This window comes from Oryx dammah, unplaced genomic scaffold (genome assembly GCF_014754425.2).
Source record: "Oryx dammah isolate SB20612 unplaced genomic scaffold, SCBI_Odam_1.1 HiC_scaffold_5, whole genome shotgun sequence".
In the NCBI taxonomy this organism is placed as follows: Eukaryota; Metazoa; Chordata; class Mammalia; order Artiodactyla; family Bovidae; genus Oryx; species Oryx dammah.
In genome coordinates, this window is record NW_024070189.1 from 26,137,980 (window position 1) to 26,161,949 (window position 23,970).

At 39.0% G+C, this 23,970-nt stretch overlaps 1 protein-coding gene across 2 annotated transcripts in view; it reads left to right on the forward strand.

Moving 5' to 3' along the window:
- The first annotated feature begins 263 nt into the window (after positions 1-263).
- The window catches only part of EDIL3 (EGF like repeats and discoidin domains 3), a 467,856-nt gene continuing 444,149 nt past the window's right edge, over positions 264-23,970 (forward strand). For both annotated transcript variants that reach the window (XM_040239416.1, XM_040239417.1), the window contains exon 1: positions 264-747. In XM_040239416.1, the coding sequence (XP_040095350.1) occupies positions 681-747 (67 nt within the window). In that variant the 5' untranslated portion in view covers positions 264-680. The remainder of the gene's footprint in view (positions 748-23,970) is intronic.

Sequence of the window (23,970 nt, forward strand, 5' to 3'; positions counted from 1 at the left end):
GTACAGGCACTGTAGGAACTTCAGAGGTGGTGGCAGGTGCCAGGGTGTGGCTGCAGTTGTCTCCCTCTTCTCTTCCAGCAGAAGGAGCCACCTCTGAGACAGAGAAGAAGAAGAAAGAGAGACAGGAGGAGTGGGGCGAAGAGGGGGAGGCTGGTGGAGGGAGCAAGAAGGAAGGGGCGGGGGCTGGGGGGTGCGCTGGGCGGGCGGGCACTTGCGAGGCTCAGGCTCGCACGCACGCCGCCTCTGTTTGTACACAGTGCGCTCCCGACCGCCGGCTTGCTCGCTGCCCGCCAGCTCACGCTTCATTGTTCTCCAAGTCGGCAGCCCAGCTGCTGGCCGCAGCGACCGGAGCCGAGCGCACCGTCTTCGGGTCCGCGGGCGCGGGGGACCCGGCGCCCCGCCCCACCCGCCGCAGAGGCTGAGCCCGCCGGCCACTCCTCGGAGCTCGCCCACCTCCCGGCGCCACCAGAGCGCAGGCAAAGGGGAAGCAACATTCCTCTCTTGGGTCACCCCTCTTTCTCGTCCTCTCCGACAATTTGTTTCAGGAGACGCTGCGGGAAGAAGACATCTTCTTGAATCCTCTATCGGGGTGGGGTCTGCCGCTGCCCTGCGGTGCCACCTCGGCGACTACCCTCCGCCAAGACCCTTGACCAACGGGGTCACGTCCAAGAGACGGGATCATGAAGCACTCAGTGGCTGCTTGGCTTCTGCTGGGGCTCAGCCTCAGCGTCCCTCAGTTCTGCAGAGGTGAGGCAAAGGGCCAGGGGCTGGCGGCGGGACAGGCGGTGAGTCCCACGGGAGACACCGCGAAGGGAGCTGGAGGCGGTCCCGGGGGCGCGCCCGGAGTGGCGAGCCCTGTGGGTGGCCCGGAGGAGGCTGCGCGCCCTATCCTGGGTGCCCAGGAAAAGTGCTTTGCAAAGTCAGAGCGGAGTGTTGGTGGGGCTGAGCTGGGAAGGGGGTGTGGGGTACCCAGATGAGATCTAGGAAAGATGGGGAGGCGGGAGAGAAATTTTGCTTGGCTCACAGTCGCCAAGCAAACCCTCCCAGAGCCCTGTGGGTGATGCCGGAGGCAGGCGCCAGGCGGGGCTTTCGCTGGGGAGCCAGGGAAGCTAGGTCGCCCCGGGCGTGGAGTAGTTGAAAGGGGAAGAGGCTGGAGACCCACTGGGCTGTCCGCCTCCAGGGTGCGGTGCTTTTACTACCAGGCCCAGGCTGAGCAGTTTGCAAATCCGAACCTGGTGCTGGGAGTTTGGGCCGTGGGTGCGGTGGAGACGGGTCCGTTCGGCTTGCTCCCGTCTCCCCATCCTGGACGTGCTGCATCAATAATACAAAAACCCCAGGAACCCGCCTCTCCTGTAACCCCAGAGGCCCCAAGCTTTGCTCAGCATTTCCTCCTGGTATAAGCCTAACTCTTGGTAATGAGGAATCGTGCATTGCAAGACAGCCCTGGAGCCCCCGCCCAAGAGCGGAAAAGTTGTAAGAGCTGGTCTGGTGGTGGTTTTCACAACTTGCATGAAATAAACCAGTCTGTTAAAAAATAAAATACAAGACTTTGAGGACTCTCCTGCTGAGTTGCGTAGCCGGCTTCCAGGTCCCTTGGAAGGATGGCTTGTCAATACAAAGTCATTCTGGCTCCATCTCCACTAGCTTTGGGGTTGAAGTTGGCTGCCTGGAAAGGGCCAGGGGGAGCAGCAGGGACTCTGGCTGGGTCATCGGAGGTGGACCTGAGTCCCTTCTGTGCCCACATATGCAGGCGATCCCCTCTAAGTGTTCCGCGGGTAATGAAACGGTCCACAGGCTGCTTCAAGTGGAGAGCTGAGTGCAGTACAGGGTTTAAAATGCTGTGCCTCTCCAAAAAGGTAGCTGGATTAAAACATGCATTGACTCTGATCCATTTAATATTAGACACTGCATGAATATTCTACACCATTTATCCCTGCGCCTGTCCGTCTGTTTCACGGGAAAATTGTGAACTCTTGGGCTACAATTTGCCCAAGAAGCTGGGTGTTCCTGGCCAGTTGCCCTCGATGCCCAGCTATTAGCTATCCAGGTCGAGCCTTTCTTGGGGGGAGGGGGGCTTCCCTGCTCCCTCCTTCCCCCAGAATGTGGCTATTTTCCCCAGCGTGTAGGCGTGTGTAGGTGTGTGCCTCGCTGGCGTTTACAACGTGCCCTTCCAGTTATCCGGCAGAGGCAGCCACTCCACTGAAGGTTAAGGAATGGTAATGGCTCTGTAGTTGCGCTGCGGAGTCTCTCGATATGAAAAGGGCAGTGCTCCCGCTACAGAGATTTCTCCTTTCTCTCATTTCCCCTCTGGATTCCTCCTGCACTTTGATCCCTTAGCAGGAATGGAAGGGAAAACAGCAGGCACTCCCATCTCCACCTTCCTTCCCTGCCTGCATTCCCACCCCAAACCGAAGAGCACACACTCACGCACACACGGGCACCTACTCCATGCCAACATCGCCTCCACCATCAGTCCGGCACCCGCGTGGAGGTGGAGGGCTGAGTGGGTGGAGGAGGAGAAAGTGCGTCTAGCGTGTGGGACCGCGTTTGCCTCCCTAGGTCTGGTTGCAGGAGACCTGGGGCATCATGAGAGTATCCCAGCTCTGCACCTAAACCTACCCGCGCCGAGGGAGCTTACTCGGCCAGGCAGTCCAACCTTGGTGTTATGCCTGGGCTCTCTTTCCGGCTCCTAGACAATGCTTCGGCACTGTATACTCCACGTTCTTCGCTAGATTTCTCTTTTTATTCCAGTCAACATGTGGGGAAAGGGATAGAGGGCTGTAGGAAAGAAATGGACTGCTTTCCTTGAGCTCTTTTTGTTAAACTTGCATCTCTCTAATTTATTCTCCCTTAGCCCTGCAAAAAGGCAGAGTGCATCTTGCATGACAACTCCCAACAATTAAACTTTGAACAAACTTATTGAAGCCAGTGTTAAGGATGAAAATTTCCCTTGCACTGCCCCCACCCCACATCCCCAGACATAGTTTGCCTATTGTATACCTTTTATGAATTGGTTCCCTGTGTGGGTTGCAATTTATGTGCATTAATGACTAAGATTTAATAAGGACATGTAATTCTTTTTATTAGTCATTTTTATTTTAAAATTAAACCAATGGATCAGTCAGATTGAATATTTTATTAACTCTTAAATTATTCATCATTATGGGTTGCTCTAAAAAATCCAATACATGCATACAGTTGCAGCAAGCACGTGATATCTTATGCAATCTGTCCCTGTGCTTGCAGTTTGTGTCTGAAGTCTTTAAGCAAATAGCACTATCTAAAAATGTCTAGACATGTCCTAAATACTCTGAATCATTGGCACTTGCATTTGCTTTTTTAATCAGTGGTGATTTTTAGTTAATTCTACATGGGGATCAATTAGTACTTGAATAATCTCACTCCAAGTAAAAACACCCATGCTTCTGTAATTACTATAACAGTGTCTTTGCTGAAATAACAGATTTCTGTACTTTTAAAAATTATTACACATTTGTGTCTTCATTACCTGATTTGCATGCGCATTAATTTTGTACTTTAAATGCTAACTTCAGATTCGAAGTGAAACATTTAAAAATAATTTTGAAATACTAAATTAAACATAATAACTAAGTGAAGACCAGTGCAAAGCCTTGACCTCTGTTATGACACAAAACACATTCCCCCACCCCCCCAACCCCTATCCTAAACAATTTTTTTCTGATTATTTTAAAATATTTTCTTAGCGATGAAATGCATTTTGTTTTAAATTTATATAGTTTGGGAAGACACATAAAAATACAAATTAAGGGTTACAAAATCGAAATGGTCTATTCTCCCTTCTGTGGTCTTGAACTTACAAAGATCTTCAAAACCAGGCAAATGTCTTTTACTTCTAAACTCTTCTCTAAATTAAAACTCTCTTATTTTTCTCAAATATCTTATCATCAGTGTTTATATAAAATGTGTATTCAGGATGTAGGGTATTTTTAATAAGCATTTTACTAAAACTTGCCTTTAATGCTAGATATATGACTTTTCCTTCTCAGAAAATGATAGCAATGCAAAGGGTTAAAATATACATGACTAAACTGAAAAAGCCTGGTTACTCAAAATCATGACAAAGTACAAATTTGACAATTTTTAGATTCTAAATTAGTAGTCGAAACTATTTTCACTGATATTAAAGATAAAAATTTTAATTAGGTAATTTATTTTTAAAACTTTTCATCTTTTGAAGGGTTTTGAGAACGAGATGGACTGTATATGTTATCACTTGTATCCGGTTGTGAAAACCTGACTGATTTGAGAGTTTCTTAGAGCCTAAGAAGGTTAATTCTGATATTTGTTGTTTATTGAATATACTTGCAGGGGCAAACAGCTTTGAGTATCATTTATGATGTAGTAAGTTCATTATATTCCTTGCCAAATAAAGAAACCCACAAAAATAGTGTGGGTTTCAGAACTCAATTCAAATCAGATAAGAAGCAGCAAATTTTGCAAATATGTAATTAATGGTATGGATTCTTTCATAGCTAATCAGTTTACTCCTATGAGTTTATGTGAGTTTGAGTTTATTCCCCAAATAGTTTGCAAAGTGATTTTATTATGTTTAAAAAAAATCATAGAAAACCAAAGCCAAGCTGTTCCTGTTATTCAGTTCTTATCTGTGTTTTAAGGAAGATGTCTAGCGTGTTTTTGTTTTTTAAGTCACAGCCCATGTAATGATTACCATCTTTTGGTTAATGAAATAAACCTGTATTTATATATAAAAACGTAAGTAGTTGGCTATGTGAAATAGATTATTGAAAAATTTCTCATAGTTACATGATAATGCTAGAAATTAAGTACTTGAACTGAATGAATTGACACTTAATTGTTACTGAAAATACCCCAACAGTCTTTGCTTTGTGGGAATTGTTTAAGGGAAAAGTAGACTGGGATGCACTGTGCCCTTGCCAGCAGGTGTCAGGATAATCAATGGAGATATTTTTAAAGGAGGGATGCAGGTCAAGGGGAATAAAGGAATAAATGCTTATCTGCAAATCCACATAAAGTGACTTTTCTACTTTCTGTGAAACTGATGTTATTAGTTTTCATTGCTCCCCTGAGAAAGAGAGGGAAAGTGAGTTGTAAGGACCTATTGCTTGTACCATAGGACTTTAACTTGGAGGCAGAGTAGTTCTAACAACCACACAGAAATTAATATATGTCAAGGTTGAACCTTCATTTTTCAGGGGTTTCCTGAGTAACTTACAAGGAAATGTACTTAGAGCTAAGAGGCACTTGTAGTAAAGCAATTATTACTGAAATGTTTGGAATACTTTTAAGCTTACTTTCTATATCCACTGTAAATTTTATACATGGAAATGCTGTTCTGTTGATTTATGTGCATGTATATTCAACTATTTATATGTGCAGATCTATAGTCCTGAAAGAGATTACCACTTATTCTTTTTGTCACAGTTTTAAAGTGTATGTTTCCTGGAACTTACAAGTTTCAAAATAAGCCATGTGGCCAAAAAAGAATAAATGACATGATAAAGTTTTATTATTACCTGTTTCAGACAGGTATTAATCCTTGTATATGTGCCTATTGTGTTTCAGTATCTGTCAGTGACTTGACATTGTTTATTTCTAATTGGTCCTTAGTGAATAACCTTTCCTCAAAGGTTAGTTCTAGCATCTGCTGGTAGAACTCTTAAAACAGTATTAAACAGTAATATAGTATTTAACAGTATTAAAACAGATTCACCACTGCACCATTTCTATTATACAAATTCTCTCAGTTTTTTTATGAAGTCATTGATATCATGCCAAGTAGTCTGTCTCCAGTGGTATATCCTTTCTGAGACAGAGACATCCTCAAATAACCCCTTTCCCAACATTTGTTTGCTGGTTAGCAACTAGGGCACAGCATCCACAATAAAAATTTGTCATCATTATTGAAAAGTTGCAAATTTCCAATACATTGTGGCGTTAGCAGTTTGCTTTCTTGTGAGGAACAAAAAAAATATGATAATGTAAAGCTGCTACTACTAACTCCTGAAGTTTAAAACATAAATGGAAATAAGGTAGGATCTGAATTATGGAGCAACTCAGGATTTTACACCTTGATTTAATCTGAGTGTCCTGCTTAAAACTGTAAACTGGTTAATAGTCTATATCCACCCCACTTGTAGAGAAGTCTCTTGCTTTACTTGTAGCACAGAGCTGAAAACCTAGGAGAAAACATCAAAAACTCCTAACCACTTAAAACAGATAATTGCATTTCTGCCTTAAATCATATAGAAGAGTCTATTTGCTTGCTTCCCAGGCTCACTATAAACTGAATCCCCAAAATTAAAGGCATATGAGGTAATAAGTCAGGCTTAATCAGAGCAATAAAACATGGCAGCTACTAGACAAAGAGGAGATTGAACAAAATATGTAAAAGCAAAGCTTCCTTACAGTGTAAGAAACTAGGAAACTTTATTTGGGGGAGGGGCTAAGTCTAAAGACCAAGAGGCTTTATCCTGGCAGAGAATATAGCCTTAATTGATGCAGATACTGATCTTGTATACTAGGGAAAGACTCACTACCCGTATGTTCAACATTTGGCGGGTACAGAGGCACTGAGTTGTGTGTATTATTGAAGAGATTTTGTCCAAAATGTTTAAGCTTGAAAACCTGTTTAAAGGTAAAAGAGACATATCTGAAGAATATGCTGGTTTGAAACTTTGTTTTCCCATCATTTCAGAGATTATGTTCTTATATATATATTTTTTATTGCATTTCTCCTAAAGTAATGAATAAAGGTACAGATTATCAAATACAGGACTCAATTTTGTAGAAAAGAAGCAGATATCAGAATGCAGATGTCAGGCAATTATTTGGTTGTATTTTAGAAGAAAATGTACGCTATGTGTTCTACCATATGCATTATGATGATGATAGTAGCCATGTAGGATTTGTTCCACAGAAGATTTAATAGTGCATGAAGCAGAGTGGAGGATTTACGTTCAAGAATTTAAGTGAAGGCTGTTTAAGGACTAAAGCATTTTTGTATGTGATTGTTACTATGGAGAAAGAAAACTGACTCTAGAGCTAAGCCTTACTCTTTCCATTTTCTAAAACAGGTCTGTATCAAACTGATCAGTCTCTTTAAAAATAATTTACTATAGTGTAACATTCCATAGATGGAAAGGCCAAAGTTTTAATCTCTTGGTAAATGGTTTTGTGTATGATTGAAAGTAATCTCTAGATGGGTCAAGACACCATGCATTCTTTTAGGTTTATGCTTGGTATTTGATAAAGGCATATATTTTGGGAATGCACAATAATCCTCTTCTTGTACTGAGGTTAGGATGACCATTTATATTTTACTGCTACTGGAGATAATGTAGACACTGCCCAAGTCAAATAGGCTCATGACTCTTGAGCAGAGAAGTCTGGAACAATCAAGTGGGAACACGGAAGAATATTTTTATCGGAAATATTTTGCGGAACCCCTCCCAGTGATGTAGAGTAGTCTCCCATTTATAGGCACCAGTCTTCTCTGTGCTCACATCTCTAATACCCATTTCTTCTCACATGTTTGGCTCCAAATATTAATTGAACTCTAATATTATCCACACTGTCTTTCCTATTTGTTTATTCATCTTTTTTCTTTCATGTCTGTTGAAGCATCTTGCTAGATAAATTAACAAGGGACATTTGATTTTTATTTAGTATAGTTAGTAAATCTAACATTTATTTAATACCTGTTATGTGCTCCTATGTTCTAAGTACCATCTTTGATTCTCACAAGGATTCTATGAAGTGAGTCTTATTATTATTTACATATGAATGAGAAAACAGAGATACAGAGAGGTTAAATAATCTCCCCAATAAACAATCTACTAAGTATCTCGTTAGAAATAGAACCAGTTTAAATCTAGAGCCTGCTTTCTTAAATACTGGGCTGTGCTGTATGTCAATAAGTCACACATCCTCTATGTCGTGGAGATAATGTGTTAAATGATTTTCTTATTTATAGAATACACACATCATGTCCAGTTTCTGTTTAACTGGTGGATATTTTGGAAGGGACAAATTATATTTACTTTCTTAGGACAATATTTTTCAAATTTTCAAATTTATTTCAGTAAAACATCAGTACATCTCTTCATCTTCAGAAATAAAGGTTGGCGTATACTTGGTCAGAAGGAGTTAATATGTCTTTCAGAAAAATGCATCACTCATCTGAATAGGGAAGACAGGAATTACAGAGAAGTTGAGAAGTGAATCAAAATGCATTTTCTTCAAAATCTTGCCACTCAATTTTACTTCAACTTGACTTTTATAATTTACTTGGTTTTCTAGGATTCCATTTCTCCATTGTTACTCAGTTTGATATGGTAAGAGCATGCTTTCCCTATAATTTTCAGATGTGTAGGACAAAATGATTTTGAAGGTTAACAGATACATAATGTAGGACATAGAGATTTTAGAGGTTAACTAGGTTTTCATTTCTGCAGGTTAATGAAGGTATTTTATTTGCTTTACATACCATTCTCATTTAGTTTTATTTCTGTGTAATCCCATTTAGAAATTGTAGCCAAACAAAAGCATCAAATGGTGCTCCAACCATATCAGCTAGAAAATTATATTTTATAATTTCTTTTGAGTTATTTAACCAAAATATGATGTATTTTTGAAAACTGGAATTGTATTTACTTTAAATATTTTACAAACTAATGAAAATTACATCATCTAATATGAGATCACTTTGTTAATATCTTCTTCTGTACACATGTCCAGTATTTTATAGTTGAAATAAACCATTCATGATTTATTCTTATATTTATTCCCCTAAAATAATAATAAAACAATAGTTTAAATTTCATAAGCATTTTCTGTATCCTAGGGGACATAAGCAGAACATTCTTAACGTCATTTAATGGATAAGGAACATGAAGTTCAAGAAAGTCACATCACTTACATTCAACATGTCTTGTAATTCAAGCAGCCAATATAGAGCTTGAACTTGATTCTGTGTGTTCTGATTCCAAGTTAATATATATATATTTTTACTCTTTTCTGCTATCCCATTTCGCTCGAGGTAGTTATAGTTGGTGTTTTTTATTTTTTGTTTTTTTCCTTCAGTTTTTAAACTCACAAGATGAGAAGGAGTTGATGTACTACTTGGTTTTTCAGAAAATATTCTTACTGCCTCTCAGTACAACATTAGCACTTCCTTTCCATCAGTATATACCACTTCCTTTTCTCTTTGGATCCAATTACTAACCATGACAACATCCTGAACTTCCTCAAAGGCTTCTTCTCTATCATTTGCCCCCTATAAGGTTGTGACTCTTAACATTCTGGTGTGAAACTTCCTGGAAGTTCCCAACACTAAATATTCCCATCTCCATTTTTAGGTACCCACTGGCAATGCCATTCATTAGATTTTCTTATCACATGATTTGCTCATTTAACAGAACTTGAAATTTCTCAGACATCCATTTTTTACTAGAATTTTCTCTTTTTACCTCTCCTTGTCCTTCATTCCCACTGAACTCACTCTGATCATTGCTCTAATTTTCAGTCCTTCTTATCTCTCTTCCTTTTCTAGCCTATTGTTTGGGGTTATCCATTTCAAGAGATACTCAACCATTTGGGAATTTTTCAGCCCAAATGCTTTCATCATTTTTGCTTCATGAAATCTCAGACTATGGTAATTTCCGAAGCCCCTTTCCCCTCTCTGGCCATGAGAAAACTGGAGTTCTGTCAAGAAGTGATAGGATCCCCTGGAAATCCTGGCAAATTTGAAAGGCTGAGCTGTGGGTCCAAAGGGGAATGAGTAAGAAACATAGAAAGTGATGATATGAGGAATAAGATGGTTGGGTGATTGCAGTAATTCTACTGTTATTAACTATTGATAATTATTAGTATAAATTTGAAAGTATGACCATAGGAGTTATGATTGAAGGAGAGTAGAAGACAAGATTTCTGAAGGAAAAGAATCAAAGCCTTCGGAAAAATCATGTATGTAGGTACCAACATTCCAAATAAATTATACCAGAAGAAATATTTTGGAGGCAAGGAGAGTGAACCAGGGACACAAATCTTTAAGGATTGAGAAAATGTGGTACAGAGATCAAGAGATAACTGTAATGGGGGGTAATATTGGAGAACAGACGTCTTTGGCATGAAACTGAAACTGGGTAGGTTTTTATTGCTGTTGTTTGAGAGGAATGGGAGAATGTTTAGGAGCCATGAGTTGTATTGAGGGACCCAGGCCACATCTCATGTCTAGAAGCCACGGGAGAGAGAATGGTAACCATGTAAGAGGAGTGCAGTGTAAATAATGACTCAGAGGAGAGATGATTTCCTCTTGAGCAGGAAGGCAGATGTAATAGCCTAGTCCTAGTCCAGGCTATCTGAGAAGGCAATGGCACCCCACTCCAGTACTCTTGCCTGGAAAATCCCATGGACAGAGGAGCCTGGTAGGCTGCAGCCCATGGGGTGGCTAAGAGTAGGACACGACTAAGCAACTTCACTTTGACTTTTCACTTTCATGCATTGGAGAAGGAAATGGCAACCCACTCCAGTGTTCTTGCCTGAAGAATCCCAGGGACGGGGGAGCCTGGTGGGCTGCCATCTCTGGGGTCGCACAGAGTCGGACACGACTGAAGTGACTTAGCAGCAGCAGCAGTCAAGGCTATAGTTTTTCCAGTGGTCTTTTATAGATGTGACAGTTGGACTGTGAAGAAAGCTGAGTGCTGAAGAATTGATGCTTTTGAACTCTGGTGTTGGAGAAGACTCTTGAGAGTCCCTTGGACTGCAAGGACATCCAACCAGTCCATCCTAAAGGAGACCAGTCCTGGGTGTTCATTGGAAGGACTGATGCTAAGGCTGAAATTCTAGTACTTTGGCCACCTTATGTGAAGAGTTGACTCATTGGAAAAGAGCCTGATGCTGGGAGGGATTGGGGGCAAGAGAAGGGGATGACAGAGGATGAGATGGCTGGATAGCATCACCGACTCGATGCACATGAGTTTGAGTGAACTCTTGGAGTTGGTGATGGTCAGGGAGGCCTGGTGTGCTGCTGTTCATGGGGCTGCAAAGAGTCGGACACGACTGAGTGACTGGACTGAACTGAGGCATCATGCTCTTTGACAGTCTTCATCCTATGCTTTTTGACACATTGAGCTCATTAAAATAATCGATATGTTCACTAAGAGCTATGCTTTTAAGCACATTGAAAGTGTTTTCATATGCAACAGCTTCTTTAAGTCTCACAAAAATTCAGGGGATTATTATTATCCCCATTGACAGATAAAGATATAGAGAGAATAATTCTATTCCGAGTGATAAGCACTCACAACTAGGTTTTGCAGACCCAAGTCCAGGACTCTTCTCACTTTAGCAAAATTACAGAGACAAGCCTTAAATCCAAGGAAGGATCCCTCCTAAATTTAAAGCACAGCTGGGTAAGATGTCTGCAGTTGTGCCCTGACCTACTTTGTCCTATTCAGGCCTCTGCATGTTTTGAGGTCTGCAGAGTTCAGGCTACAGGGTATAATGTCTGTGTCTGCATGGTGCCTTAATCCTTGCCCATCTTGGATTATTTGTTCAAATGGTTCTTACTGGAAAACAGCATTATTACTATGGGAAGTTTTTTTTTTTTTTTCTCTTTGTAACATGCTCATAATTGTGCAGCCTTGTCCATAAAGAATTCTTTTTTCTCAAATTTACATGTTTCAGATATTTGTCAACCATGATGTTCCTTCTCGAGTTTCTGACATGCTAAAGCCGTACATATTTTTCCTTTAATCTGTCCTTGTAAGCCATTCCTTTCATCATTTTAGTTGTTTCATTTGGAATCTGTCCAAGTAGCCTACATATTTATGCAACAGGCTTGCCAAAGTCTCAAGAGAATTCTAGGGATGTGTTTCCTAAAATAATGCCACTCACATTAGTCTGTACTTTTTAATTGTGCAAATATGATTGTTTTGCTGGTTAAGTTTTTCTATCAGACCATCTTTTTCCAAGTAATACTTATCTATGCCTTTTTTATTTCATAATTTTGTTTTGCATTAGCCTTCACTGGAGTTTTGCTTTATATTTTTTCAGTATAATGATCATTACTACTATATGATGCATTCTCTGCCCACAGAATCTCAGAATAATCTGATTTCTTCCCTGCAAATTATATTATTCTGCTATTTATTGTTTTAATATCGTTTACATATCAGCTAAATAATAATGCAATGTACAAATTCCCATCCTTAGCTTTTTATGCATATTTATTAATTTTTGGGTCTGTAAAGTATTCATTATCTTCTTGAAACCATCATCTGTCTCTATTCCTGTATTTTTCCTATTGCTTTATTTATTTCTAGCTATCTCCTCCGATATGCTGCCATTTTCTGTTCCCAGATCATTCCTCAGCTTAAACTGCACAACCTCAGAGAATCTTTCTGATAGCTTTCTCCAATAACTGAGGCTTCAGCACACATATGCGCACACACACACACACACACACACACACACACAGTATATTCCTGTCAGTTTCTATTATCTGATCTTTTTTGAAATTACAGCATTTTTCAAAAATCATATAATCACTTGCTTGTTAGCTTATTTGTGTTTCTATCTTGTTTGTAATGTATTCTTGCAAGTTCCATCAGGGTAGAAGAATATTAATGTGTATGGAAAGTGAAGTCTCTCAGTCGTGTCTGACCCTTTGGGACCCCTTGGGCTATAGACTGCCAGGCCCCTCTGTCCATGGGATTTTCCAGGCAAGAATACTGGAGTGGGTTGCCAATTCTTTCACCAGGGGATTGTTCTGACCCAGGAATCAAACCCTGGTCTCCCATGCTGCAGGCAGACTCTTAACCATCTGAGCCACCAGGGAAGCTATTAATGTGTATATCCACCTGCAAACATGGTGCCTTGTATAGATTAGGTACTCAATATTTCTTGCCTGAATGGCATACATGGATGAGTGAAAAATATGGATGATAAACAATGCTGCTCATGTATAAATCTTTCTCTGGTTTTAAAAAAAGTGTTCCTTTGATAGACCCATTAACTCATTTAATAAATTCTTATCTACTTGACACACCGATGAAGTGACATGTGATTTATGACACAAGTGATACACTCTTAGAAAGCAATAAATACATAAGTAGAGGCAAACGCTGAGAGCTGACTAAATAAATTACCTACTTGTTTCCACAGCTGTCTAACTTATAAACACTTTAAAATCAAGATTTGGGTTTTACCTTAAATTATCAAATTGCAATAACATAGTCATTGAATATGGAAGATAGTAAACTTCAGACTGTCGTTTTATTATCAAACGTTGACAAGAAAAGTATGTGCAACAAAGGCAAAACACTTGGTGGTTTTCCTTGTCAGGTGAAGGCCTGCAGGCAGCCCTTTCATCTGCTGATTGCCCAGCGTCCTGGTGATCACTCCCATGAGCTCCACTAGCAATGACTTTCCTCCAAACCTAGCTCCTTTCCCTCATCTCACCACACAGTGACACCTGTGAGCCCAGATGTACTTGGCAGAGAGGAAAAGATAGCCTGGGTGCTGTGTCTGCCCAGGAGCCCAGAGCCTCTGAACCCACTCCAGCATTCTTGCCTGGAGAATCCCATGGACAGAGGAGCCTGGTGGGCTACAGTCCACGGGTCGCAAAGAGTCGGACACGACTGAGCGACTTCACGCACTTCACTAGAGTGGCTTGTGTCATGACAATCTTTATGTCACTGCAAACTGCTCTTTATTCATCTTTGGGCAACTATACTGCCTCTCTTAAATGCCGCAGTGGTTCTGAAACAGTTTGTATGCTTGTGACCCTGGTAATTGTATGGTTTCCACTCCCAGTCTCAAAGCTCTGAAGATGGCACATATGTCTCTAAAAGATATAATGGCAAAGGATTATGTAGAATAAAATTTATAAAGTCTATTGCTTTGCTCCTTTTTATGTGATAAGAAAGAAACCTCAGCTTTTTTTGTTTGTTTTTTGAAGGGCAGTTAACTCCTTTGTTTTGAAGTTTTAATTATTTTTGAACTTTAAAGTATATGCTCATTGAAGAAAAGTTTTAATGGTGACACTTCAGTGTACATTTAGAGACTTGTTTCAATAAATATTATGCTACTAGTTTTATAATTTATTCAATAACTTTATTGAGTAGAGGTGGACACCAAGAACTGTTCTGGGTGTTGGAATTACAGACAGTGAACAAAAATTCCTGTTCACTAGAGCTTACGTACTAATGGAGAGAAACAGAGAATCAACTAAGGAAATTGTCTTGGAGGTTAAAAGGAGGAGGTAGGTATTTCAACAGTGAATTTCATATTTATGTAGGGTATTTATGTCAAGCCTGACTTCAAAGATATTAAGGAAGTGACTTATATGTTGCAAGTATATTGTCTCAAGTTTCATTTGTCTTTATATTTATTACATTTATTATGCAAAAGTTAAAGCAAGTTTATTTTGTAAAATACATTTTATTTTCCTTTATGAATTCTGCTGTTGTTATCATATTTAAATATGTAAGAATTGCCATTTGTTTTCCCCACCAGTGGTTATCTGTGTGTCCCAACATGACTTAAATCAGCTGTTGGAAAATGAAGCATGTATTATACTAAATGATAGTATATTTTGCATCAGTTCAGAGACATATTTACTGGGTTGCTTCTCCATTAATGTGCCAGTGGCACATGGTTTTAATTATTGTAGCTTTATAATATGTTTGTGCTACTGTGTATAATTATTTAGGAGTATATCTGAATATGGTCTGGTAATATTTTAGTTGAGATGTTTACATCTATTTTCATAAGTCATATTTTGAGCTGTATTTACCAAGCTTGGTTTTGGGGCACTAGTAGATATGCAGAATTAAGGGAAGCTTCTGTCATGTGGAGCACTTTAAATGTTCTATAGGAATTTTCTGTTTCTTGAAGTTTTGACATAACTCATATACTAGGCTGTCTGACCTGTTTTTTTGAGTACAATATTTTCTAATTTATTCACATATATAGTATTGAAATGTTTGTAAAAATTCTGTTTTGTTCATGCAAATGCAGAGAATTAAAAAGTTATGTAATTCTGTCACCCTCCTGACAAAATTGCCACCTCCAAAGGAATCAGGGTCATCTTTTCTTCTGCTGTGTTTTGCTACCTAAAATTCAACTTCTTCCAGTCCTGATGCCAGTCCACAAAAATAGCTTAATAAAAATTTCCTGAAGAATAGTGGTAGTGATACTATTTAAAATATTTTAGCTAGTGGTATTAAATTGTCTTATTAAAGAAATATGCTTTATTTTGCTTTTTAAAATGCTCATTTTCAAAATTATATGTGGATCATAAACCTCAGCTTATTTTTGAATTAGCAGTTTCTTGATTATACTTTTCGGTACCAGAATTAACTTAGATTTTGATACCAAAGTACAATCACATTATTGGAATTTTTCCCCTAGTAACTGTAAATGTTTATTATATGTATGTAAACTTTTAATCCTTTATTATGAAGGAAAGTATTAAATAAGTTAGAATAAAAGCCCTAATGAATGACTTATTTAGTTCATAGTAGAGTTCACATGATGATTACTTTAAAAATAAAATATATTCAGAAGTCAACTTTACAAATAGGAAAACAAAAATGAGCAAAATTGTTACTAGAAATAATTTCTATATATTCTTTGGCAAGTGGTATAGATCAGTTTGAAGGAACATTTCTTTATTATTTTAAATAGATTATTTAGTTTTGTGTTCTTCATAATTCAAGATTACTTTGAAATATTAAATGTTATTACAGCAGCTGCATAGTTTATCAATCTAGGGTTGGAGTTTTCAGATTGCTGAGATAACTTTAATTGGGACTGTGTTATAAATTCAGTCAATTGACTTTGGGATAAGAAGAGGCATGAAGAACTCTTCCAGGGTCAATTGTTTTTGAAAGCAATTATTAGGAGCAAAGCTTAGCCCAGGCAACTGGAGCATGCAAAGTTTAACAATGACTTCTTGGACTCATTTATGTTGGTATATCAGTCTGAAAGTATGCATTTTAATATGTAACTGCATTATAGAAAACTTAATATTTATGTCATTTGGCAATATGAGGAATATAAACCATCACTCCATAACAGTTATTAGGCGTAGCTTGAATCTTTTTTTTTTTTTTCCAGAAGTGGTAGGAAAATACTCTGAGGAAGATACAATTTAACAATTTAGAGCTTATTCACATGGCTCGCTGGTTCCCTGCCTCATACAAAAGGAAATTAAAGTAAAATGAATTGATGAATAATTTGGTTGCTCTCCAGGAATTTAAACACTGTTGTTTCTTTTGTTGGAGTAATAATCATGGTATGTAGTAAAGCAACAAGGTATTATTGATGTATGCTTTTAAAGCTGATAATCCAGAAATTAAATGGAAGCCACTCCAGGAAACCTACTAATACATGTTTATAGTTAATACTTAATTCTTTTGGCATTACTGCTCATTTGGGAAGTTGGCTTATATATATCCTACATTAAGTTCATTTGTTATGTATCTACATAGGTTGTTATTGTAGGGTGTTGTTACTCAGACTGCTGCTATGGAGCAACATACAGAAAACTCTTGTATAACCAGAGTATTTGTGACTTCTAGTTTAGGTTATTAGACTTATTTTGTTGGGATGGTCAATGTTGGTTCTTTGGGTTTATGAAAATTGCTGATATATTTGCAGTAACAGTGTTTAAGTGTTAGTTGCTCAGTCATATCTAACTCTTGCGACCCCATGGACCGTAGCCCACTAGGATCTTCTGTCCATGGGATTCTCCAGGCAAGAATACTGGAGTGGGTAGCTATTTCCTTCACCAGGCATCTTCCTGACCCAGGGATCTAACCCAGGTCTCTTGCATTGCAGGCAGATTCTTTATACCATGAGCCACCAGAAAGGTACTATAAATTTTAGAGGCATTTTGATATGCAAAAAAAGCATAACAACCTAAAGTATCTAGTTCAGTGAATTTTCAAAATTGTATGTGCCCATTTGATCACTAACTAAAACATGATATAGACTGTTTCCATAATCCTAGAAAATTCTCCCATGCTATATGTCCAACCAAATTCCATCCTTATCTGCCTCTCTCCAACATCTGTATTTTATTTCTCTCACCATAGGTTAACTTTGTCTGGTTTTAGACTTCAAACCATTGTTAGGCGCAAAAGAGAGAGCAACTGAGAGAGAGAGAGGAAGTCCTTCTTTTTCTTGAATAATATTTCATACACTTATAGCACAATTTGTTCTCTAGTTGTTAGACAATTATTTCCTGTTTTTAGCTATTATGCATAAGGTAATCTTAAAATATTATACACTTTTTTTAATAGACATGGATTTCATTTCTCTTGGATGAATACCTAGGGATAGAATTGTTGAGTCATAGGCAAATAATATGTGTTAACTTGATTTACCTACTTGACAGATTTCTAAAGTACTTGTATCATTTTGCTCTCCCATAGGTGTGAAGGGTCCAGTTATTCCCATGTCCTCACCAAAATTTGTTCTACAGTTGACAAACAATGAAAGGTTTAGGGTCATTAACTCTCCACCTAAAAGTGACCCTCACAGTTTAAACTCCTGCTGTTCAAAGGTCAACTGTATTATTCTTTTGATTGTAGCTATTCCAGTTGATAAGAAATAGTATCTTACTATATTTTAAATTTGTATTTCTTAATGACTTAGGATTTGAGGACATATGACTTTCTTGACATTCATGTATCTTTTGCAAATTGTTCAATATTTTGCAAATACTACTTTTTGTTGTTGTTTGGGAATTTTAAAGTTGACCTGTAGAAGTTCTGTATATATCTGGGATATGATTACTTTGCAAGATATATATAGCAGATGTTTTTTCTTACCTGTGACTTCATAGTTCTTTCTTACTAGTGTGTTTTGATGTAAAACTTACTGATTTTGATGAAGTGTGTTTTATCAGCATTTTTATTTTAGAGTGTTTCTAACGTTCTAAAAGGTCTTTGACTAGTCAAGTGTCACAAATATATTGTTTTGTTCTTTCCCTCTAGAAATCTCATATTTCTGATTTTTATATTCAGAGTTATTATCCTTCTTAAAGTAATTTTTGTATGTATCATGAGGAATAGATTGAGATTTGTTTTCCATAGAGAGATCTATTATTTTATCTTCATTTGTTGGAAAGACTGCTTTCTCCTTTGAATTGACTTGGTGCATTAGTTGTGTCTATTCTGTGTCTTTAATCTCTGTCTTTACACCACTCCCAGGGTGCCTTGGTTACTTTAGCCATATAGTAAGGCTTGAACTTATGTAATTCTTCTAAATTTACTTTATTCTGTATCTTTTGTACTTTATCTAAATTTTAGGATTGTCAATTTCTTCAAAAAAGCTTGCTGGGATTTTGATTAAAATTGCATTAAATTTGTAGATTGCCTTGACAAGAAGGGACATATTAACAATATTATATCTTCCAACCAATTAAAATGTTTTATCTGTTCATTCATATGTCTATGTGGATCCATATTTAACAAAAGGACTCATTCCTTTTACTTTTGTAAGGTTTTATAAAATAGAAAGCATTTTTACATTGATGACTCATGCTTACTTTGTTTTAAAATGGAAAGTAAGTATTAAAAGTGGAACTCATTCAGCACCATAGTAAGCCTCACAGTACTTACAAAAGCACTTTACACATAGAATATACTGTATAGACAAATTAAAAACCATTTTATTAATACTTGTATAACATGACAATGCTGTTAGGAGAAAAACCAGCCTTCCCAATAATGAAGTCTTTTATAAAACTAAAGTATATAAATATGTAAGTTTCCAGAAAAATAAACTGAGATTCATAGCAATCAGTCAGTTCAGTTCAGTTAGTCGCTCAGTCATGTCCGATTCTTTGTGACCCCATGAATCGCAGCACACCAGGCCTCCCTGTTCATCACCAACTCTCAGAGTTCACTCAGACTCATGTCCATCGAGTCAGTGATGCCATCCAGCCATCTCATCCTCTGTCGTCCCCTTCTCCTCCTGCCCCCAATCCCTCCCAGCATCAGAGTCTTTTCCAGTGAGTCAACTGTTCGCATGAGGTGGCCAAAGTACTGGAGTTTCAGCTTCAGCATCATTCCCTCCAAAGAAATCCCAGGGCTGATCTCCTTCAGAATGGAGTGGTTGGATCTCCTTGCAGTCCAAGGGACTCTCAAGAGTCTTCTCCAACACCACAGTGCATTACACCAGTTTAAAGCTCAAAAAACAAAACCTTTAAAACAATGAATAGTTGATGACATCAGAGAAGGTGAGAGTACCTGTGATAATTTTATTCTCCTAGAAATAAAGATTGCACTGTAGCCACTTTGGTTAAAGAAGTGATTTTTCTATTTATAAAGATAATGGTAGTTTAGTTATTTATAGCTTTATACAGAATAGGCAAGTTCCCAAGGCAGGAAGCTGTTGTGCTTCATCCTGCTTTTAGAAACTTTAAGATTGTGTGTGTGTATGTTGATGACCTTGTCCCAGAAGGGTGTTATAACCAGAAAGCTTTTGCTTTGACTGAATCTCTTGAACCAAGTCCAAACTAATGTGATTTTCTTTGAAACAAGTTAAACAAAACCCATCAATTGTCTGTCTTTTCTATCACCACTTGTTTTGCGGAACTGACTTAGGAAAGTGGACCAAAGCTATACTGAAAGGCAAGATACATGATTTTGAGCCCCTCACTGTTGTCACTTTTCCAGCACATTTGAAAAAAATTTATGAAAAAAATATTCTTAGAACCGTCTTGCTATATAACTCTAAGCCACTCCCCAAGTAAAATTTTTTGTTGGTTTATATAATAATTAAGTGCTAGACTGAGTTATTGGAAAAGGGATTGCATTCTTCTTGCTTGAGAGGCCATTATTAGAAGGGGATTTATATCCAGTCTCCTCCCATTATTTATATATACCATATATGAGTACAGTGAAATAAAAATTTTTTAAGACTACCTTTTGCTGTGTGGATCTGTGATAAAATTCCTCAGATCTTTACCAAGCCCAGCTTTGAAATTTGCTAAGGTCTTTTTTCCTTTCAGTGTTTACTGAGGTTCTCATTTAGGTAATTACGATTCTGGAGGTTATAAGCCTACACAAGTGATGGCATTACTTATTCCTTCTTTACTAATTTAATAGGAAATGACTGATAAAGGGCATTCGATTTATCTACTCACTTCACATTAAGAGATACTTTTGAGGGCAGTGAATTTATTCCCAGGCTTCAAACACCTTGGCTTTAACTTATCAAACTTTGGTCTGTAAGTAAATTAGCAGGGTTCCTACTGAAATAATTGAATTCAGAGAAGGTTGTACAAATAGTTGTTCCTATAGCTTCTCACACATTTCTGTAGAGTCCAAACTGTTGGAAAGCAATTAGAGTCTGAATTACTCAGTTAGACCTGTAACACCTGTTCTTTGACCTTATAAAATCTCGCCTTTTCCCTCTGTTAACCCTCACTTGCCTTCCCTTACTTTTCATTCAGTTTACATCATTTGCCTCTTATGTGACATGTGAATCTTCAGCTCACCCAGGTCTTGAGCTGCTTTGACTCGGTGTTCATTCAGGCTTCAGTTCAGTTCAGTTCAGTTCAATCACTCAGTCATGTCCGACTCTTTGCAACCCCATGAATCGCAGCACGCCAGGCCTCCCTGTCCATCACCAACTCCTGGAGTTCACTCAGACTCACGTCCATTGAGTCCGTGATGCCATCCAGCCATCTCATCCTCTGTCATCCCATTCAGGCTTAGATAGTAGTAATAGTGGTGTTTCAGTCCTAGAAACATGGTTTGGTCACTGCACTGAGGATAGATTCATTTCCTAGGTATACATATAATTTTTTAAACCATTATATCAAAATATAAATTTTTGATTCCATAATCGTAATTATAATCACTGAGGATACAAAATGATACAGGAGACTTCTTGCCATTTACTGCTTATTTATTGGGGATTTAGAAAAGAGGAGTTAGTTGAACAACTTGAACGTTTAACAGTCTGAGCCTAAGCTGATCCGACCACAGCAGAGACACGCCTGTTCCACGGTCTGTGTTGCATTCTCTTGCTCAGTGCTTGGATGGACAGTGCCATGGTTAGCCAAGGTTAGCCTCTCTGTCTCAGGTTTGGGTGCTCTAACTGCTGAATAACCTCTTTCCCCCATTCCTGTTCATCTACCAACACACTCTGACATTCTCTCTTTGGATGGTTATGCATTCCATTATGTCCATATGAACTGTTGCTGTCCTGGAAAGTCAATCTTTTCTCTCTGTTGAAAGTATAAGTGTTAGTCTCTCAATTGTATCTGACTCTTTGTGACCTCATGGACTGTAGCCTACCAGGCTCCTCTGTCCATGGGATTCTCCAGGCAAGAATACTGGAGTGGGTAGCCATTCCATTCTCCAGGGGATCTTCCTGGCCTAGATATTGAACCAGGGTCTCCTGCCTTGCAGGCAGATTCTTTACTGCCTGAGCCACCAGGGAAGCCCCTTTTCTATCTATTGGGATTTTATAATATAACTAGCAGTTAGCAATTTTATTTTTCAGTTTTCCAAGTTCTTAGGGGATTATGAACATGTTTAAAATTGCAACCAAAATATGCCTGAACCATTTATCTGAGGGCCATTGTTGTTGTTCAGCTGCTCTTGTGTCTGACTCTTTGTGACCCCAGGGACTGTTGCCTGCCAGTCTCCTCTGTCCATGAGATTTTCCAAGCAAGAATACTAGAGTGGGTTGCAATTTCCTTCTCCATCTTTTAAGTTTAATAATTAGCAATGTGTCATATCGTGTATCTATTTAAATTCTTATGTGATCAAATTCTGGGTAAAAGTTGGGCATGGGAGAGGACATTTATCCAAATTCTTACTATGCTGAGTATAGCCTCCTTGCACATTTTATGATAATGATATAAAGGCAGACATGCCTGGTAATGTCTTAATCAGATGGTTGATAAAAATTTTATTCTTCAGATTTGAGTCATCTTGGACTGAAACCACAAGCTAAAAAATGTAAGATGCTAACTTGTCTGGGGCAGAGCAGCAGAAACCTTAAAATGGCAGTTCTTTATAAACCCAAATTCTCATACCTAGATGAATGCTCTCCTTCAAGGTAATCATCCCGAGATGTTTGTTCCTTTTTTCCAAATGATGCCGTAGTTATTCAAATAGTGTCTTAAACTCCTTTTGAAATTGCCTTTAAAGCCATAGGATAAAATGAGAATCAGCTTTTTTTTCATGCAGTAATTCACTTTGGTCCCCAAACTCAGCTTTAACTAGTTTACTAGGTTTGATATCGAGAGATGTTTTACTTCTAGAAAATGTATATAACCTTAATTGACCCCCAAACTACCGTTTAGGTTCTTCAGTATATTATAGTACAATACGTGAAAGCAATTTCAAAAGGGAACTTTATGCTCTTTTAGAGTTTGCTCACATCACATTATTATAGATATTTATGATTATCAGCAACACTTTTCTGTGACCTTATGCCTTACAAATGATTAGAGAAAGCTGACCCACTTAGGGTCTAAGAAGAAGGGAAGATGCATCAAATAATTAGAGAAGTTCAGTTCAGTCAGTTCAGTCACTCAGTCGTGTCCGACTCTTTGCGACCCCATGAATCACAGCACACCAGGCCTCCCTGTCCATCACCAACTCCCGGAGTTCACTCAAACTCATGTCCATAGAGTCAGTGATTCCAGCCATCTCATCCTCTGTCGTCCCCTTCTCCTCCTGCCCTCAATCCCTCTCAGCATCAAAGTCTTTTCCAATGAGTCAACTCTTTGCATGAGGTGGCCAAAGTACTGGAGTTTCAGCTTTAGCATCATTGCTTCCAAAGAACACCCAGGACTGATCTCCTTTAGAATGGACTGGTTGTATCTCCTTGCAGTCCAAGGGACTCTCAAGAGTCTTCTCCACACCACAGTTCAAAAGCATCAATTCTTCGGCACTCAGCTTTCTTCACAGTCCAACTCTCACATCCATACATGACCACTGGAAGGCTAGTTGTATTTCCCGAACAGTCTCTATTTGTAATGCATTCACTGGAACTGGCCTGTAAACCACCAAATTATGAGTTTCCTGGCTATACCAGAGTTGACTGTTGCTTGTACGGAATGTTCCTTGGCAGCATGGAGGATTCTTGTGGTTAGTCTGGGTTTTTGTGTGAATTCTGCTTCCCTGTGGCTCCATGACTGACTCAGCAGCACTGGAGAGGAAGAAATGTGTGAATACTTGACTATTGTTCCTGTGCTTCCATTTACTCTCAGAAAGAGAAGAACCTGATGAAAATCCTGGAGTAGGGAGTAGGGGCAGGGAAGGCAATGGCACCCCACTCCAGTACTCCTGCCTGGAAAATCCCACGGATGGAGAAGCCTGGAAGGCTGCAGTCCATGGGGTCGCTGAGGGTCGGACACGACTGAGCGACTTTGCTTTCACTTTTCACTTTCAGGCATTCGAGAAGGAAATGGCAACCCACTCCAGTGTTCTTGCCTGGAGAATCCCAGGGACGGGGAAGCCTGGTTTTCTGCCGTCTATGGGGTCGCACAGAGTCGGACACGACTGAAGTGACTTAGCAGCAGCAGCATCAGGGAGTAGGGGTGGGAGTGGTTCAGTTCAGTTGTTCAGTCATGTCTGACTCTGCGACCCCATGAACCGCAACACACCAGGCCTCCCTGTCCATCACTAACTCCCGGAGTCCACCCAAACCCATGTCCATTGAGTCGGTGATGCCATCTGACCATCTCATCCTCTGTTGTCCCCTTCTCCTCCTGCCCTCAATCTTTCCCAGCTTCAGGGTTTTTTTCAGATGAGTCAGCTCTTTGTATCAGGTGGCCAAAGTGTTGGAGCTTCAGCTTCAGCATCAGTCCTTCCAGTGAATATTCAGGACTGATCTCCTTTAGGATGGACTGGGGCTGCAACTAACAGTGGGAACTGACATCAGAAAGATTGTTTTTTTTCAAAGTCA